The 21,025-nt window shown below is 50.1% G+C and overlaps 1 protein-coding gene across 1 annotated transcript in view; it reads right to left on the bottom strand.

The window, feature by feature from the left end:
* Positions 1-21,025, bottom strand: part of fbrsl1 (fibrosin-like 1) — a 263,194-nt gene that overhangs the window by 25,103 nt on the left and 217,066 nt on the right. The window contains exon 6 of the mRNA XM_056592471.1: positions 13,690-13,738. Within this exon, the coding sequence (XP_056448446.1) occupies positions 13,690-13,738 (49 nt within the window). The remainder of the gene's footprint in view (positions 1-13,689; positions 13,739-21,025) is intronic.

Here is a 21,025-nt window from a genome sequence, read left to right as displayed (position 1 = left end):
ACTCTGCTTCATTCCGCCTCCTACACAGAATCATCAACAGAACTGTGCTGCGAATGTAAATGCCGGCACAGTGTTGATGAATTACCTGGGCCGCCGCAGAGGCCGGCGGCAGTGTATACAACGGACAGGGAAATAGAAACGGTATGCAAATAGGCTTTTCAGATCAGATACGAGGAGATGCAAATTCTGAATGCGACAAGGGAGGGTTGAGGCTGTGTGGTCTGCGGGACGGGAGAGGAATGCAAGGCCGCCGGGTGGACTCATTTTCCAGGCAAATTTGGTGGTTGGCTCGCTTCATTGTTTTGCAAAAGCGTAAACATTCAAAGTGCTGATAAGACCAGGACAAGTAAAATGGATAGATATTTAAAATAAGCAGCAGGTCTCCGTGAAAGACGTTGCAGGATGCAGAATCAGGGTGTGGTAAACGTGCCCTTCCTCGATCTCTCGTCTCTCTCTGGCTTTGGTTGGCAGGATATGAAAGAAAAAAACATATTCTTTGACGTTGAGCTTGAACCAACAGTCCGGATTTGAAACCTATCCTAGGCAGGCGATCGAGACAAGAGCCAGGTTTTGTCTCAAGAGCGGCTTGTGGTTGTGGGAGATGGTTGTACCAGATACTGGCAGATGGCAGGAAACCTCACTCTTGGCAATCCACACTTCACTGCTGTGAGGTATTCAACGTTCACTGGCGGGGGGGCGGGGGTGGGGGGGGCGGCAGGGGGTATTTTGAATGTGGAGAACAGAAGGAGCTGGTCGGCAGCGAATCGCCTTTCTAGTAATAAAAAATACTGAGAAAAACAAATCTATTCCTACTGCCTTGGGCACCTTCTCCAAGATGGTGGTCATAGAGGCCATGGAGTGGAACTTTTTCCAGATCAATCCGGGATGTTAATGGGGGAAGGAATGGATCGAGGGGAGCGTTGGCCAAGCTAGCGAGACCGCGGGGACAGCTGCCATCTTTCAATTAGTCCTCTTTTTTCTTCTCCTCTGCTCTGCGGCTAACAAAGGGAAGGGATGGTGGGCAGAAGGGATATGTGTTAAGCTCTCACACATTTACAGTCAAAGCCCAGGCATACACCGAGAAGACCTGATGTTCATTTCAAAGAGCTGGCAGCCGAGGGCAGCTGTGGGGAAGGTGGGATTAATGCTGTGTTTTTCCTCCCGATATCAGCCTCCAAAATATCAAAGGCCAGCCATATGGTGCAGGATACATACGCCGTCTTTGTGTTTCGGAACATTGGTCGCAGCAGCGAGGTGCAAGTCAATGCTTATTATTAAAATTGGCCGATACACTATTATGATTATATAAAAAATAAGCTTTTGTATGTTGTGTACACATTGTGCACAATGATCTCTTGGCTCTTCTCAGACGGTAAGAAGCCTCCACTCTTAGGAATCGTCTTCCTGTTTCGGGTCACTATCCCCGACCCCGCGGGCAATGCTTTGTTAAGACGGCTCATTGGCTTCGGGCCAGCAATCACTCTCCAGCCAGCGGGTCACTGAAGGTCAGTGCTGCTGGGCTTTCCTGAATGAAACAGAAGACCATCTCGGAGCTCTCCACGGAAACGCTCAAGTCTAACGTCTCCTCCGACGTGGCCCACCCTGTCAGCCGGGAATGTGACCCCTTTTCACCGTCGTTGACCCCGGGCCATCCCCCCGGGGACCCCGGTCTTCACCCCGCAGAGTCACCCCTGGAACCAGCGCCACCCAACCGAAAGACAGGAGTGTAAAAGTGTGTGAGATGAGAGAGGAGTAGGGGGGGGTAGGAAGAAAAAAAAAGGGGGCGAGGAGGAAGCCAATCCGGCGGCGGTTGTTTTGGCAGGGCCGTGTGCAGCGTCCTTATCATTTCATTAATTAGCGCTACACGTCGGCGAGGCCGACCGCGGCACCGTGGCGGCAGCTGTCCTGATTGATTACGGCGGCCGACATGGCGCTGCAATTATCGCGGCGGCTGGAGACAACGCCTGCCACTTCTAATAAAGGACTTAACTCCCACCTCCCGTCACGCCCGCCGCGGAGAGCAGGAGGACCGCTGGTGGGCTGGCTCACCGGGGGCCCCCTCTGTACCTCCAGTGACTCCCTTTCAGAGTCCCTCACCGCAGGAGGCCACGGGAGTAGCCCGGTGTGGGCTGTGCTTCTTAAGCAGCCAGTCAGCTTCACTTAGGCTCGCCGGAGCGCCGTAACAACCTGAACAATGCTGCTCGGGTTTCTCCACAGGAAAGCATCCTCTATTAGGGCCACCAGCTGCTTTTCACGATTCACGGAGAGAGTGGAGAGGAAGAGAGAAATGAACGAGAGGTACAAGAGGAAGAGAGGCAAAGAAAATAATACAGCAGAAGTACAGTGATGGGCTTGGAATCCTGGCTTAAATGCAGCACTCAGAAAAAGGCAAAACAAAAGGTGGAATTTCGAGTATGAGCCTGCTTAAAAAAGCCCACATGTGGCTAAGTAGCAACACTATTATCTTTCAGGGCCTAACTGATTACTTCTCAATGCTACGGGGATGGACGGGTGAAAATCCTTCAACGTATGCTAAGTGGCATGACGGTGGAGCTGAAACCGTAAGCGTGCTTTACTCATACGCCTCCGCTCCTCCTCGTCTCCGTTTTCACCCCTTCGAGCAACAATCGGCGGCTGACAGCCACTAAGCGTTTTCCAGGCCCCTCCGTTCACTGTTTTGACGAACGCAGTCACAGCCATTCAACACCATGAAAAGAGCAGGACAAACATCTCCCCCCCCCCGCATCATATCAGCTTTCCTCTGGCGCCCGGCCGGCCCACTGCACTCCGTGGCTTTGGGTGTCACAAGCTGTAGCTTTGACTAAGATGTTTCTCCAGATACCCACCTGTTTTCATGCAAATACATCGTAGCACACAGGCCCCCAGTAACTACCAGGTAATCTCAACTGACAAGCAAGAATGCTTCGGCTCCAACCTGTGCACCACGCAGGCTAGTGGGATTCAATAGGGATCACAGGGCCACAAAGAGAAACAAGCCTCTCTATCAGCAACGGCCTGAAGCAGTCATGGATGGATCATTCATCAGCCCCCACAATTTAACGTCATGTTTACATATGGTGTTGCCCTGTTCTCACAGGCCCAAGCTCCTGCTGTTTGGTAAGCCGAGAGAAAAGCAAGGCAAAAAGCCTATCTAGCCTTAACTATGTTATGTCAATATACACAATACAACTTCTGCAGATGGGAAAATAATCCATTGTCAGGTATTTCATTATAGGGCGAGATAAACAAAATATAATACAGACCTAATCCAAAACGTAAGGGTTGGCCATCGATGCCAATAGACCTCTGTCCTTCATTTCAGATCACAGTAGAGATTTGTATACAAAGCCTCTGAGCATAAGCAAGCTAATGTTAGCATACAGTGAAACTCTGAAGGACACTTGAAAACCCAGGTTTCACGTGTTTATCCCAACTGTCCACTGCTCTGAAGGATCCCACTGCCGGGTATGGACACTGTGGAGCAATCAGCAGCTGGTTTATAGGCATACCCAGTGTTCAGATGAGACCAGCGCTAAGCTGCTCCATGGAGGCTGCTGGGTAATTAGGCCCGCAGATGGACACCCACCAGCTGCTTGTGACTGGGCCAGGGTCGCCATCTTTCGTCTGAACGAATGGCTCCAAGCCATCATGACTGCCTAGTCCTTAGCAGGCTATGTACCCATTTCCTGGGAGTGAGATAGTCATGTCTGGGGGGGAGTTTAGCAGAATGACAGCCCCAAGACATCAGAGTGTCTTCCAGTCCTGCAGTATTTCTATATTTTTTATTTTTTTCTCCCCTTTGGCATTGACTTGCTTGTCAAGAGTGAGGACATACTTAAGCAGCCCGATGTGCAGATGTTTGGAATAACTCTCATGCAGAGCTTAGCAAGACAAACACACAAAAGGCTTCTCGGTTTGTTTGGATTTTCCCCGCATGTCCGCCGTCACCACCCCCACCACCACCGCCGTCACCACCCCCACCCCCACCGCCACCCCCACCCCCACCACCAGCGCCACAACCACCACCCCACCATCAACACCACCACCAGCCAAGGGGAGAAGAGGATCGGGGGATTCAATGGGGGTATCGGGTTTGCAAACACACAAAGTCCTTCCTGGCTTCCAATCCATCATTCCTGATTACAGAGGTAGGTGATGTGTGTCTGCTGGGGGGGGGGGGGAAGGACCCACAGAGATACACATGAGAGGGTTGGAGGGAGGGGAGTAGGGAGGGAAACTAAAGGAGAGAGGCTAAGGAAGTAAAGGATAGGAGCAAGGGAAGGGAGTAGGATAGAGGCTGGGGAGTGACTGAGAGGTGGAAGTTAATAAGGTGGACGATAGAGAGATGGAAGGTTAAGAGCAGTGTCAGGAAAACTAATGGCGACAATACTCAGGTCCCGACCTGGGGGGCTGATCAGCTGACACCACTGATCCAGCTGTGATCTGATCAGAGCGCAATAACACACACACACACACACACACACACACACACACACACACACACACCACCACACACACACACACACCCACACACACACACACACAACACCAACCCAAACCACACACACACTCACACACAGGGGTTGGTTACGCAGTCAAGAAGCCACATACACAAATGATGCATCTCAAATCGATATTTCTTTCTAAAATAATTTGTCTACCTATTGTCGGTCCGATAGGTAAAAACTTTTACTCGTGATCAAACCAAATTGCTTGAGCAATCAAAGAAAATACTTTTAGGGAAAAGTGGAATTGCCAAAACAGCAATTTAGCTATCGCCTAATCCTTTAATCATCATTTGTTGCTTTGTTTTCCAGGTAGACAGATTTTCAATTTTCAAAGTACACAACAAAATCGCATGAGCCGGCAGAACAAATGAGAGGTTCTAGCAAATCCACCCCAACCACACCAACATTTTGATTCCACAAAATTACCCTGTCACTCCTCAACAGACAATACCAGGAATCTTCTGTAGGGCTATAATCACTCTGTTCTACGAGTGTTATATCTGAAAGGGAGTTTTCCGTCCCTCCTTGTCTAGGGGCTCAGGTGGTACCTATCACCTGGATTAGGGCTGATTCTACGCTAGGCCATCAAGATTAATGCTGTGCGCTGCAGCTGACGCAGATGCACTCTCCATCACCCCCACTGCTGAAAAACCCCAGTGAAAAACCCCAGGACACACACAAGCTTTACGAGGCGAAACACACTGCATGCAATTTATGCACAGACGCCCATGGATTATTCCATAGGTCACATGGTGTTGGGTGTCTCACTGTCCCTGTCTTCCAAAGCAAACAGCCATGAGATCCTCGGTTCTGCTGCTCCCTGACAGCGCAAAACCAACAGCCAGGGCGCTGGTAGCCCTTGCCGGGGCTAAATGGCACATTAATGTGAGAGGTCGTTAGAGGGGGAGCCACACACCAGTGGCCAGTGCAGGGAATATGCAGGTAGGTAGCCAAAATCAACACTCAAACAGAGGACCCCCCCCCCCCCCCCCCCCCCCACCGCCGCACCACTGAAATCCGAAATGTGGGGCCCCAGAAGTGTCTCAAAGTATTACCGCTAGTCTCGCCACAAAACACAAGGCCAATTTACGTCTCTGTCGGCCAGATGGAGAGGAGGTCCAAAGGCTATTTCTTTCTTGGTGGCCGTGTTGGATTACTCTTTTGGCCATGATTTAAGTTCAAGGCTAATAGCTCAGGGTCTATCACCAAACTTTAAGCCTATTTGGCCCAATCCTGTGGTGTGAACCCAGACACACTGTCTATAGAGGGCCACTAACAAAAGGTTTGCAAATATGACATTCAAAGATAACTTTGGCATCATTGTGTTGAATATTTAATGTTCTATCAATTTATCTATCAAACATTGTGTTACAACAGACGTGTGTAAGAAAAATGGAAATGGGCGAAATAATGATAAAAATCGGAGCACCAGCTGCATTCTATAAAAATGACTTAATTTAGCAGACAAGCTTGATTAGGGGTCTATGCTTCCTGAGATTGGCTTTTATCTTCCCAGAATCCTCTCTGGCGCTCTATCCTATACGCGTGGATGTCCTTGTCCTTGAGGGAATCAGAAGCACTTTACATCCGTCCTGTCTCTGGCAATGCGTTTCCCATCTTCATAATCCTGTGTGAACTGCTTCCCAAAACGTCAAATCCATTACAAGCGTGTTTGTAATATCCATCTAGGCTGACGACTGTCCCCCTGCCAGCGATCAGACATCATCCAACCGGCGTGTTTGGCCACAATTGCTAACCATCTGCCTTTGTCAACGAACATTACGCCGTCATCTGCAAACAACATTGGTTGTGAACTGCTCAAAACGGAGGCTCTAGCGGGGGAGGAAAGAGATTCTTATGACAAATGGGGGGGGGGGGGGGGGGGCAACATTTGTGAAGCCAGGAATAAAGGACAAAAATCCGAAACGGCCCCGGCCATTGTGGGCGTCACACAGTCACATTAAAAGCCTGACAGCGCCGATAAGATGCAGCTCATACGCTCTTTCAGATAAACAATGCTAATGCCTTCCACACAGAGCTTGTTGTGTGTGTGTGTGTGTGTGTGTGTGTGTGTGTGTGTGTGTGTGTTGTGTGTGTGTGGTGTTGGTGTGTGTGTGTGTGTGTGTGTGTGGTGTGTGTGTGTGTGTGTGTGTGTGTGTGTGTGTGTGTGTGGAGGAGGAAGAAGAGGAGTAACTATGAAAGAAATGGGAGCTAGTGCCTTCTCTAGAGTCATTCCTTTATATGTTGCAACCAAAAAAAAACTACAGGGGCAGGGTGGACGGTGGACGGTGGGGTACCCACGAGTCAGCTTGTCAAGCCAGAGGGACATCAGCTTATCTCCAGAGAAGCCCTCTCCCTGTCAGGGAGGGACCCTCTGATCTCCTACGCTCATCGGAGAGGCATGAGCTCTCTGCCAAGGCCTAAGCCCTGGGGTTTAGTGAATCAGTTAGTGAGCCAGGCCCCAGGAAGGCGCCTGCCTAGCGAGCGCTTGGGTTCAGCACAGTCGTTCCTTTGCAGGGATTCTAGTGGCCTAAAGATACGTTAGGATGTACTGAACCACTGCTTTCTTTTCGGAGCTGTGCCATAATGGCTTCGGTGCAAGAAGACCTCATCTATTTCGCTTGTTCTTCCCTTGATGACTGAGAACGAATGGAGTGGGTGACAGGTTAGACACCCTCAGTAGTCCTTAAGCTTGGCTGGGCGGTCAATTGCTCAGTCGGCTGATATGTAAGGATGTGTCATCTCTCGGCCATACCAACAGAGAACAAGCACTTTTATTTCTGTTCCTGATTTGTTGCGCTGGAGTGTTGATAGCAGAAAAGAGAGGGGTGAAAGGTGATTGGAATGACATGCTTGGACAGGCCAGGGGTGTGCTGGAAATGTATCTGGCAATCCCATAGCAAAAAACCAGCTCAGGTGTGGTATATAATAGGTATAGGTTAATCGCAGATTTTTTTCACTTTTATCCCCCTTAATATCTTTGGTGGGCACTTTGGGGGGAAATTGCTTTGACTACTTAATGCATTTTCTACTTGGAGGTGGGAGCAAAGCCAGCAACACAGCAAGACCTTTGTACAGAGTCAGGGGCTTTCTAATGGATCTAAGAGCGTGTCTAAAGACCCCAGAGTGCGCGCTAAGGGACAGTGGGACATATCGACAGCATAAGAGGCCTGTTAATTGCATTGCACAGAGAGAAACCAATTTCTAATCGTGTCATTTTTGGTCCTAAGAAAAAAGCCATCTCCAAAAGGACCAGCACAGCCCGACAACACTTTCTACATTAGAATAGAAGAGCAAACGTATTCCCTCACCCCTCTATTGAGGGATTGTGGAATGCAGTTTTGTCTGTTTGAAGGACCTTTCCTACCCCATGAATACCGCATGACAATTTAATCATAATTTTAAATGCCATAAATATTTAAGAAGAATTCAAATAATTTATGGAAAGCTGCAATGTAACATACATAGCGTTCTGTATTTTATTCCCCCTTTATCTCATCTTTCACAGCACAAGGTAAAACGATGGGCAGCTGAAGTGCATGCTGGGATTTTCTGTAATTGCTTTCGTTGTCCCTGAAGCCCGCTTCCTGCCTTAAATCAAAAAGGCAATCTCTGCCTGTAATGGCTCAATTAATAACTAAACACGTCTTTTTCTGCTGCCTTCCACCTGTGTATTTTCATCACTCAAACCTGTGTGGCTGTCCATACAGCATTAGTACTACCAATAAAATAAACATTTAATACCAGCCACTTCCATCCACAGCAAATCACCCAGCTCATATGGCAGTGCTAGGACACTGCACAATATTAAGCACTCCTCCTGGAAAAATAATAACGCACTTTAATGTCGTTACTTTATCAGTGAGCTAAAGCTGCTAAGAAACTACACCCTCTTGCTCACCACATAAAAACTAGATGAAATAACTAATTTGTATGTTGAATTGAACTTCATCCAAATGTGAAAACTTGTTTGCGAACGGAGAGCAGTGTGGCAACACGACGCCCTACATCCAGAAGTGTTGCCTCAGAGCTCATAGAAACCACACCGAACACAGTGCGACTGTCCCATGTTTGCCTGGACAGCCAACGCCCCACAGAAACCTCTGCAATAAGCACTCTGTCAACACAGCCCCATCGGCCCCCTGACTGCAAAGGGAAAGAGTCTCCCCAGTGAGAAGGCTGTGCCCTGTCAAACAAATCACAGAGGGGCGCAGAGTCGAGCTGTACCAGGCTTAGATTCCTCAGCGTTGACGGTTTGCGTTTAATTCCACCGCCAGCTAATCTGGCAGGCCTGGAGCCAGAGAAACCCCCCCCCCCCAACCTCCTGTCCTTCCCACCAGCCAGCTACCCTCGCTCTCCCTCCACCTACAATCCGGTCTGACTCGACCCGTTATATCACCGGCATACAAAACGGCATAAAAAAAAGGCTGATTAGCTGGTCAGAAGGTCAACCTCCATTCATTATTTAATGGGCGAGGGGCCACAAACAGTGAGGGCCGGCACGGCCAGGGGTGAGCGATACATCACCGTGACCTGGCCAGAGGAGGGCCCCGCCTGCTGAATACAAACATGCACCCTGCTCCACCCCGCCTGCCCCTCCCTGCTTACCGGCTGCCCTTAATTCCCCTCCCTGCCCCTGACCTTGCCAATCTCTCTTCCACCTCCTCCATGCCTACTCCATAATGCAGTGAGATTGCGGCTGGGTTTTTTCCGTACGATTGCTGCAGCTTGCAGGGGCTAGTGCCACGGTGCAGCAACGGCCGACCCACAGGGCACTTGGAGAAGTGCCTGCAGCGGTAGAGGAGGAGGACTAGGAAGCTGATGAAGAGGGGGAAGAGGAGGTGGTAGAGGAGGAAGAGGAGGAAGAGGAGGAGGCCCATAGCTCTTCTTCATTGACATGCGGCAAAGAGCGGCAGAACAAAGCCCCCCTCGGCAGCAGCCCTTGAGAGGAGGGGGGTCTGCAGACAGGGGCTGTTGATTAGCGGTCGGTCGCGGTGGGACCCTGAACTGTGGAGCACATAATGAGAGCTTAGGGAGCAGGGCCAGAGCACAGCGGGGCGTGGATGGAGGCCGGGGCCAGCCGGGGGGAGAGAATAAAGGGGGAGGGCGAGGGGGGAGGAGCGGGTGGAGAAACTGGGTTTTACTTCACAGTCTGTGAGGGATTGATTTTGGACAATAGCAAAGATGGATCTACGAGCGTAAGACTCCATAAAAAAGGCCATAATATGGGCTTCCTGAAATCCACTGGTAACCATGTTTGTATGTAAACACTAGGAGGATCAAGTCTAAATCCACTGCCAAGCTAAATGGTTTATGCATCTTTTTTTCGGTTTGTTTGCCTCCACGTCAATTAGGGGGAATTGGTCCGACATCCCTGACAGCGGCCCGAGATTGGCCCTGTGTGGGTTTTCTATTCACATTCAAACGCAATAGCAGTAACCCTTTCATCCCAGAGAGAGGGAGAGGGAGAGAGAGGGGGAGAGAGGGAGGGAGAGAGAGAGAGAGAGAGAGCGATAGAGAGACTGAGAGAGAGACTGAGAGAGAGACTGAGAGAGACTGAGAGAAAGACAGTTTAACATGGAGTCAGTGTTTTCTTTCCCTCCCCGTCTACACACTCTCTCCTTCCTTTGTTGCGCCGGTCTAATCCTGTATGTGTGGGCCGGTAAGTTTAATGGAAACAATTTATTAAGTCCGGCTTAAAATGCCATCTGCAGCTAAGCCCTGCAAAGCCGCTAAGCTCCCGGTTTCGCCCCAGAGCGCGCTGTGTTCACGCTTACTGTAATGCGCTGTTTAAAATGAGCACAACGGGTCAAAATTAATCGGGATTACAAGGGCACAAATCCACTTCAGAAATGGGTTTTCCACCAATCTTTCTCTGGCTACCCAAGATGCCCTGGGTCCCCTCGCTGGACTGCAAACTATGATCCGCTGGTGGGGGTTGGCCTGGTGGCATGTCGACACTGGACAAACACTGGCCAGATGAAATGGTCTTCAATAACATAAAGTACTTGATTTGCCAAAAAAGGATTTGGATCTGGATTGGCAATGGTGCTGAAGCATATTGCGTAACAAAAAATGCATACAGAAGTCCATGCTGTTTGAAGGGGAAAAAGTAGAATTCAAAGGTAATGCTAGGCAGTACTGCAGCATGTGAGGCATACAAAATACCATCACTCCTTGAGTTTACTCAAGTGCCGGCACAGCAATTCTGGATCTCACTCCTGCCTCAGCATGCTGGATGAACTACCGTCGTCTCCTATAGGCGCTAACAACACTAGCGAGGTGCATGTCTGTATTCACAGTGTGTGTGCGTGTGTTTATCTAGGCCAGGAAGCTGGACAGTTAAATCTCTGCTCCCCACGTCAACTCTGTGAACTGAAACTCGATCTAATTCAATAAGTTAAAAAAACCACCCCAAACAACAAACACAACAAACTCTGACAAGAGTGCGAGTGCTGTTGCCGTGTTTCTCCAGCACGCCTTCCTCCAGGAAATCAATAATTTGCAGGAGGTTTCGAGACAGGAAGTAAATAGAAAAACTCGCTCTAAACAGGCAGGTATCGCTTGGCCTGTTTTTTTCTTCCCAGAGACCTTCCAACCTGATAACCCCCCAGCCGAGGGAGGGGTGCCGGGTTATCGTCTGCCAGCTGTTAGCCGACAACATCCAAGCACTTCAGATCCGTTCTATTCCTGTGTAGCTCTTAACAGGCTGTCAACACACCAGCGGCGAAGACGAAGGCAGAGCAGCAACCAGAAGACAGCGGGAGGAGAAGCGCTCGGCACAGTTGCCGGGTGGTTTTTCTAGCACTGTGTGTATAATCACAGCGGTGTGGCGTCGGTGATTAGAGCGTTTGCTCTCTCCTCTCCGCCATTAGCCCCAAACCGTTTCATTAACGGTGGCAGACAACAGGACGACGGTGGTGCAATCTGGAGTCAAACCCCCTTTTGCGCCATGCAGTGTGAGCACGCACATACCGCAGCGGCGGCGCGCCGACAGAGCAGGAGGACCAGCGCTCATAATGACAGGAAGCGTGTTCCGGAGACAGGGAAGAATATTACAGAGACGAGGAGCAAGACGTTCTCACAGAGCTTTGTTTCACGTTTTGACATTTGCTGTTCCATCGCATCTAACTAGACTAGTGTTATGAGTCTCTTCGCTCCTCTGTGTGTGTATGTGTGTCTGTGTGTGTGTGTGTGTGTGTGTGTGTGTGTGTGTGTGTGTGTGTGTGTGTGTGTGTGTGTGTGTGTGTGTGTGTGTGAGATCAGAGAGAAGAGTTTTTTTTTCAGTTTATCCCAGAGGACAGTGAGAGATGCATAAAGCACATGCAGTCCCTGAGGGACTGCTATGAATCACACACAAACACACACACACACACACACACACACACACACACACACACACACACACACGCGCACACACACACACACGCGCGAAGAGATTCATTTCACTAGTCTAGTTGAGAGCAGAGAAGAACGATGTTAACCAATGGAAGACAAGGCCAATTATACATTCTCATCATCTCATCGTTACCTCCTCATCACATCACCACATCGTCAACTCATGCAAGCTTCGAGGGTGAGGATCACTTACCTGGCCCTTACCTCACACTACTACTAGTTCGGTACCTTTGTAGGTACCGCTTCTACATCCTAACTCAGATGCAAACGACACGCACGTGCACACATACACACAAAAACACCCTATTCCCCCGATTTAGGCTGGCTGATGGGATTGGCTGCGGATGTAATTCCAAGCTTCTAATCCTTACTGGCCCCAGTGCAGGCCCTGACATTAGGGGCCAATCTAATTAGAGGAAAACCGACATGAACACCTCCGCAGACAGAGGCTCGGTTGAATAGGAATAGAAATCAAATCAATACAGTCTGATGAATATTATTGAGGTCATTCGGCCAAATGAACAATGGACATTTGGTCATCATTGACAACATTTATTTTCATTATTATACCAGTGAAGGGAGAACGTGTATGCTTTTACTGTTTATGCTGTCCCTTGTTTAATGGTATGTTCCAACACTGTTGGTACGCCTTGGGCTTCAACGGCAAATGTGGTCATACTCAGCAACCTTGAGGTTGAATTTTGCCCTTTAAGAGGGATATATTCCATGGACGCAGAAAATATTAAAGGGAAACCGACCACTCGGCTGTTTTCTAATATAGGAGAGCAACAGCGCTTTCTGCAAAAGCGCTGTTATTGATGTCTTTGGTGTGGGACTTGCATTGGTCCAGCATAGGATTCTTTTTTTCTTCAATCAATTCATTTTTCTCTCACTGTGTTCGATGACTCGCTCCAAATGTTGCCGGGGGCGGATGAGGCAAGCGCAAAGCATGCATGCATACATAAACAGACTCACACACACACACACACAAATACATTATATACAACACATTTTGTGCATGTGAATTAACACACACCTACACACCTTCTCTCTCAAACACACACAAATACATCCCAACTGATTTTGTGCATGTGAATATACACACACCTACAAACCTTTTCTCGGTCACACACACACACAAGTACATCCAAACACATTTTATGCATAAACACACCTACACACCGTCTCTCACCACACACACACACACACACACACACACACACACACACACACACACACACACACACACACACACACACACACACACACACACACACACACACACACACACACACACACACACACACACACAGAGTATAATTCTGAGTCTCTCTCCCTTTGGCCTGGCGTCCATCGCAGACCGGGCCTGCTGTCAGGAAGCTTGTTTTTGCCCGAGGGGAAGTTCTCCGTTTGTGGGAGCATGTGGCAGAGAAGCTTCAAATCCCCTCTAATGAGCCAATATGCAGGAGGGTTAAGCCCTCCGTGGGGTCGTCCAACAACACAGAACACACAACGCACAAAAAACCCACTCCTACCACTACACACTCAAAGAGAGAATGTATGCATCTGTAGTCGCCAGACTCCGTTTATGCCCGCTGTCATTTAAATGTGAATGGAAGTCGGAGGATTAGAGGCTAGGAAGATTTGGATTTGGTCCACTGAGCCCGGTTCTCTGTTGTGTTTAATAATGAGGAGCAGGAGGAGGACGAGGAGGAGGTGGAGGACGAAGAGAGGGAGGAAGACAAGGATGAATAAAGAGGGGCGCTGCACACCGAGCTCTTACCTTTTGGTGTGGTGGGGGTGAAGAGCTTTTCCGATCCTACATCCGAAACCTGCAAGAAGGGGAACAAGAACCACAAGGGGAGGACACATTAAGATGGAGGCCTCCAGGGAGTGTGTAGGCGGACGCTGGCTTTGTAATCCTCAGAGTTCCTTCAAGTGCATCAGCATTGATAATCTTTATCAAAAGCAAAAGGCATTTTTCAAAAGCATTTGGGTATTTCTGTCAAGGTCTCTCTGCTGACCCGGAGGACGGGGGGGACCATCACTGGAAGGCCGTGTGCCTCAGCGAGGGGTGCTCCCTGTGAACCTAGCAGTCCCTGAGCGAGTCCCTGCCCCCACCGTGACATTAGGGGGCACTGTTGTACCACCTGAAGGCTCTCACTCAGCACCAGACAGAGGAAGTCGCTAAGGTAGCTCCACGGAATCCATGCACAAAGATCCTCTACACACACACACACACACACACACCTATATGGGCACATATACACACACCACCATCTTGGGAGTCCTGCACAACAACCCACACATGTATATGTTGTGTATACACACGTACACTCGCACCCATGCAGTGTAAATGTGGGAATGGACCTTCACCGATACAAAGACAGAATATGACTGTGACTCTTAAATCTTGGATTTTATCATTGTGTGTCTGGTATGCAAATAGTGAGGCAAATAGGGAGACGAATAGTGCTCATGAAATGAAATGTCGCATTTCCACTCTTTCTGCATGAGCAGCACCTTACATGCAGCCCATGTAAGATGCAGTCCCGGTTCAAATCCAGCAGGAAGGTCTTACGACTGCGACCAATCACAAGGGGCCGAAATATTGACCAGGGTGAGCTGCATTTTACCAGGAAGTGTGAGTGAAGTGTTCTGCGGAAGGATCTGGAGTGTTTTGCGATAGCGGAGGGGAGACTAAACAAGTGAATGTTTTATCTTAAGTACTCAACCTAAGTAGAGAACCCGGCAGGGCCTTGTACAATCAAAACACATACCTTTATTTTCCCCTGTTTGTGTGTTGTGGTGCGGTGTGTGTACGGGGGGGGGGGGGGAGGGGGGATCTGAAAACAGGTAGCCTTCGGCTAGCCGCGAGAACATCCAACGCGCTGATTACAAGGCAAGTAAACCCAGACACAACCTGGCTTTGTGCGGCGTGCTGGAACAACAACAAGCGCTGAGCGGTAAGCCTGGGCCTTAATGTAAACCAGGAGCTCCCCTGCCCCCCCCCGGTCGCCTTTCCCCCTGAGCCTTTAATGTCAGTCTATACAGTCCCTCTGTGTAAACCAAAGCATTCCCCTCCCTTGCATTAGTGCCTTCCCAATGGGGTCCGCAGACCCCTGAAACGCTGTGAGAGTCGAGCACATGCTTCACCCAAAAGGCCCGGGTGTCTTTAGCTGCCACGCTAGTTATTTCTTAATTTCTCTTCGGCGTGCACACAAGCCACTAAGGAAACATATGTAAAGACTGAACAGTGAATCAGAGCAAACGCAGGAGACAGACAGAGAGAGACGAAGGAGAGAGACGAGAGAAAGCAAATGATTTCGTAAACACAGATGGCCATCCTTGGCATCCCGTTCGTTCCTCTCAAGTGTTTGGAGGACGCGCTCTTCTCTCCGAGACCGGCGCAATCTCCTCGCCGCATGCCACCGTGTGCTACTTCTTCATCGGGAAGGGGGGGGGGGGGGGGGTGAATGTCGTCGTTGTTGAAACGTTGCTCTTTGCTGACGGTTGCTGTGGGATACTCAGTGTCTGTCTTTTCTTTTTGGATTCCTTCACCGACTTAATGCTTTCACCCAGGTTACGAGGGAGAGTCGAAGTTAGTCTTCACTGTTAGGATAGCTTGCTTCCAAGCCAAATGGTTCTGGGTTCGAACCCCAACATCAGCCATCAAGTTGTAGGCGTCCTTGAGCAAGACGCCTTGACCTCTACCTGCTCATTAATATTTTGCCCCTTAAGAACAAATCACTGTACATTGCTGTGGATACGAGCGTCTGTTAAATGGCTATCACGAAAAAAATATATAGCTATGACAAACGGCTGGGCAAAGAGACGAGAGAAGGGAGGGTGAGATCAGTTCACGGTGGATGTGTGTGCGTTCAACCCTTCCTTTTCCAGTCTCCCAGAACCAGGGGACGGCGGCCTTGCACGCACAAGCCCCCCTTTGTACGTTCTGGACGTCATTTAACGCCCCCAGCGCGGCACTTCCAACGCTGTGGCAGGCGGGCCAACCTCCTGCGTGTTGAACCACCACCGCCACGTCGGGCCCCATGCGAGGAGAGAAATACAGGGGGCCCTGGGATGAAACGAGGCTTGTCAAATGGACACGGGAGCCGGAGCAGGGGCAGCGGCGCTGCTGCTGCCGGAGAGGAACCCAGGGTCACCGAAGTTAAACAGAAGAAAACACACACGCAGGAGGGAAAAAAAGACTCCCCAAAGGGCTGGGGAGGAGAGGGGCTGTCAGACGCCGCCATCCGTACGCCATATAAATGTTAGAGCTCGGTTACCCAGAGAGCAGGAGACATAACATCTCACTGAGAAAAAAAGAACGGGAGCACCCGGCCGCCCGTTTATGAAGCGCTTGGATGGCTGTGATGTATTTATCTCCGAGGCGGCCCGGCCAGACAGCCCTTTTATTTTTTTGTGTGTGGCGGGGTTGTTTCACATCCAAAAAAACGCAAGGACACGAACACAAACCAATATTTAGGTTTAATGGGTCTGTTTTGCACCTGCCAAGTCTGTGTGACTCAGTCGTATAATTCCACAATTACAAGGCAGGCTCACAAAAGCCCGTCTTAAAAAAGGCACGTTAAAAACAGGGCAAGGATTTGGCAAGCTGGTCGTTTATCTAGGACTCGTTTGAGGGTTTATGCGCCGGTCAAGTGGACATTTTTGAACAGGGGTGTAGGGTCGGACGGCGGGGCCGCCTGCCGTTGGGGTGGGCAGAGGTCGCATGTAACACATTCTTCACACTCTCTTTGTGGAGGGAACCCCCAGCTTCCACAGAAAAAAAAACCCGACAGCTGGGTCAGGGTGTATGTGCGTTGTGCTTGTGTGCGCTGGTGGATGGAGAAAGACACACTGACAGACAGAAAGAAAAACAGAGGAGCAAAAAGGCCAGGTTTTCCAAAGGAAACAGGGGGGGGAATTTAACCATACAAAAAACAACAACGAAAAAACCCAAAGGTAGGGGAAATTCAAGCCACATTGCCTGGAAGCCAGAAAGCCCTTGGAGCGAGCCCCAGGAAGCGTGACCTTTACAAGGGCTCTGTCTGCTATTTGAGCCTGGGGCTTCTGGGGGCCCTGGCGTCCTCTCTGGAGGGCCGTCGGCGGGGGCCTCCGCTTTCCTTCCCCATTCTATTCATTAGCCATGCTTTATGATTCAGCTTCCTCCCAGCCACACAAGGCCTCCCCCAGGAGAGAACCAGGCGGCTGGGGGGGGGGGGGGGGGAGATGGAGGGAAGGAAGAAATAAAAGAACAGAAAAGGAAAGGAGGCGAGGGGAGGTCACAGGGCCCTGGCGGAGGCAGCTGTGAAATCCTTCTGCTTCCTCCGCCGCCACAGTGGAATACTGGGAAGAAGAGAGGGAGCGAGTGGGAGGGAGAGAGGGAGCAAGAGAGAGGAAGAAAGCCTGAGAGAGAGAGAGAGAGAGAGATAACTCGTGAGAGAGAGAAAGAAAGAGAAAGAGCTCGAGCGGGGCATAAAGAGAAAGCGGTGATGGAGAGATGTGGTGGGGCAGTAAAACCCACCACAGAGTGCTAACTCCCACAAGAGCATGCTCGTAATTCCCAGATTTAGGGAATGCCAAATTACAAATTACACTGCTGTTTGTTCTAGAAAGTCCAACCCCAACTTCCCTCGGCACCAGTGACTTATTAGTCGCATAAATCTCAAAATAATGGCTGTACTGCAGAGAGAGAGAGCGAGCGAGCGAGAGAGAGACATGGAGGGAGAGAGAGAGAGAAAGATAGAGAGAGAGAAGGGGAAAGAGAGAGGGTAGGAGAGAGAGTGAAGAAAGAAAGCGGGGTTGGCAGTAAAAAACCTGCCAGCATTAAGTGAGACATTTACTGCGAAGCATTTCTGCATTTGCTGAGGCAGCAAAATGGTTTTGTGTGTGCAGGGTGGGTGCATATCTTTCAGATAAACCATTCCATTTCACCTGATGACAACGCAAGCTAAATCATTAGGAGGAACGAAAAAACCGTAGAGGACAAGCTTAATTGTATTTTGCTGTGTTAAAAAACGCTTCTACAACACAAACATATACACTTTTTTGTAAATTGCTGAAGCAAGGATGTGTGTGTGTGCGTTTGTGTGTGTGTGTGTGTTTGTGTGTGTATGTGTACATGCGTATGTGTGTGTGTGTAGCGCTAATCAAGACAATGACCTTCAGACATGAATTTATGAAAGGCATTGATCAGTTAAGTCTGTGATTTCCCAAAGACAGGAAGGTCAGCAATTACCCAGATTCAATTAACCCCATTTACTGAAGACTGCTGAGAGTCCAATCTCTCATGGCCGTAAACACCCCCTACCCACCCTGCCGCCGCTACATCAAACGATCCCCAGCGGCCTGCCTGCTTACCTCCGATCCCAGATCTCTAACTGCATGATGAGGTTTCCTCCTGCAAGCCGAACGCATCCAGGAGAGCAAGACACAGAGTCTCGCTGTAGCCTCAACTGAACCGACTTACTTATTTACACACACACATACACGCCCACGCGCGCACGCACGTACACTCGCACATGCACACACAAACACGCACACGCACACACAGGCAGAAGGAAACCCATCCACCCACTTCGAGGTAAGAATGTGTACATATCTTATTTCACCTGCAGGTCAGTACTGCGATCACAACAGCTGCCGTGTGAACACAAAGAAACCTCTGAAAGTCGTGCTGTGGGCTTGCGCCGTGCAGAAACCTGTGATTACAGTTTGGTTCTAAGTCGTTTTGCACACTCATAGCTCCTGAAGTTGTGTTATAGGCCGGCCTCCCAGCGGTAAAGGAGGAGTAATCTAGACACATTGCACGCCACAGACCCCATTGTGAAGAGGAATGAATGTAATGCAAGCCGTTTGGGAGAGAACCATGGAGTCGTTTAGAAGCTGCCATTTTGACAGATGAGGAAGCTATTGGACTGAAGTTGCTGATAGTAGAGCCCGGGCCGTATCGACTGGATCACCATAATATTGTTGACTTAATGGCTTAATATCCTCACTTTTATGATATTTTGGGGACTTGCTGCACAAAGCAATCAATTCATGAATGTTGAAGACTTAACCGTAATCTCTACTGTAAAGCTGCAGCCTTTGCAATCACATTTGAAGCCCGGGTGCATTGCAATCTATGCTAATCTACAGCTTGACAAAGCCATTTTAATATCAGTTATAAAACAAGCAACAACAAACACCATTACTTAGATATATTTGAATTTAAACTATCTCCGGAGGAAATGGTTTTGTTTTAAATATAGATAAGTAGCATTAGTCGCACCTCTCCCGTACAAACCCATTTCACAAGCAGTAGCGGCACCTTGTCTTAGGCATAAGGCCACGTAATGGCCTACGTCAGTGTTGGGTGATAAGGTTTGATAGAGTGTACTAAACGAACACAGCGTATCAATACGCCTGACTGACAGTAATAAAAAATATAATAAAGCGCCTCAAATATGACACTAGGGCCTATAATGCATACTTATCCAAGAAATCTCACTGTGCGTGTATACGTGTGGATGTGCGTGTGTGTGGGGGGGATGAATTGATAGCAGCATCGAAAAAAGCTAGGTAGCGGTCGTGTCATCTATCAGAAGGTCAGGGGAGGAAAGACACATGCAGCTTGAGGAGAAAAAGATAGAAAGTGAGAGAGCAAGAAAGAAAGAGAGAGAGAGAGAGAGAGAGAGAGAGAGAGAGAGAGAGAGAGAGAGAGAGAGAGAGAGAGAGAGAGAGAGAGAGAGAGAGAGAGAGAGAGAGAGAGAGAGAGAGAGAGAGAGAGAGCGAGAGCGAGAGAGAGAGGGAGGTGACTCACAGGCACAGACGGCGGCAAGAACAGGCAGGCTCTCCATTACCCTGGCAGCACCTCGAGGTCCCCACAACCCTCAAACCTCAAGTCAACACTTCCCACCTCCATCACCCACACACACACACGCACGCCTTCCTGCCAGGTGTTTCATCACTGTCAACTGCCACCTCCTGCTCCTCCTCCTCCCCCCGACTCCCTCCACTTACCGCCGCTAACATTCCCCCGCCTGCCGCCTCCAGCGCTGCTGTTGACAGGCCGGATGTTCCCTTCGCTTTGCCCATTAATGCTCCTCATCCTCCTGCAATGGGCACCACGACCACTCTACCACTATAAACCCCCTTTGCTCAGTCTCCAACAAAGCATTTGTTAGCGGCGTAGCGGCTAACATAGCATAGCGGCTAACGCCCTCCGCCCACAGTGGGGGCGCCCAGGGAGCCACGTGAAGGCAAAATTAATTATCTCCCCCTGCATTCGTCCTTCTCCTCCTCCTTCTCCCCTCCCCATCCCCTCCCCTGCCCTCCCCATCCCCTCCCCTGCCACACAGACGTAATGACCTCCAGAGCGGTGCTTTATTATCAGCCCCCGCCCTCCCATGGCGAGACGTGTGCGCTGGCGGCGGCGGGGAGCCCCTACCCCACATTACGCCTCCATCCCTCCACACCTTGTCAGAACAGGTGTGGGGGCCAGCGGGGGGCTGGGCTGTGCTGTGGTAGCCCTCGACTCCCACTCTCCCCCCTCCGCACCCCCCCCCCCCCCCCCCCCCCACACCCAAACTCCACATCCCTCCAGCCCAGAGCTTGCCTCCCTCCTCTCCCCCGAACCTCCCACGCAACTGTCAACGAGCAGAACTCCGCCCGCGACCAGAGGCATCACCGAGACGGGAAGGCATTCCATAGTTACCGTGCAGAATGCGGCAGGCTGCCGTGTCTCTGTGCCGGCGTGTGTGTGACACGCCGGCACAGATACACGGGGAGGCTGACGCATTCGGCACACACACACACACACACACACAGAGACACACACTGACACCTCTTTACATAGCCCTAAGCCCTGCCATTTTCACAGCCATCTTGCGATGCGTCGGTGCATGTGTGCGTGTGTGTGTGTGTGTGTGCGTGTGTGCCTGTCTCCTTCCCTAGCAACAGAGGCAGTTAAAAACGAATGCCGCGAGGGGCCTTGAGCTCTGTGTAAAATATTAGCCATGGTCTCCAAGCCCCCACCTCGTCTCCCTCCCTCACTCTTCCTCCCACCTCCCCTCCAAGCACTGGTGGGACCGAGGGGGGGGGGGGGAGGGGGGGGGGAGTGGCAGCCGTTG

The sequence above is a fragment of the Gadus chalcogrammus genome, chromosome 6 (assembly GCF_026213295.1).
Source record: "Gadus chalcogrammus isolate NIFS_2021 chromosome 6, NIFS_Gcha_1.0, whole genome shotgun sequence".
NCBI classification, from domain to species: Eukaryota; Metazoa; Chordata; class Actinopteri; order Gadiformes; family Gadidae; genus Gadus; species Gadus chalcogrammus.
Note: the sequence above shows the minus strand (reverse complement) of the source record. Positions and strands in the feature narration are given on the sequence as shown.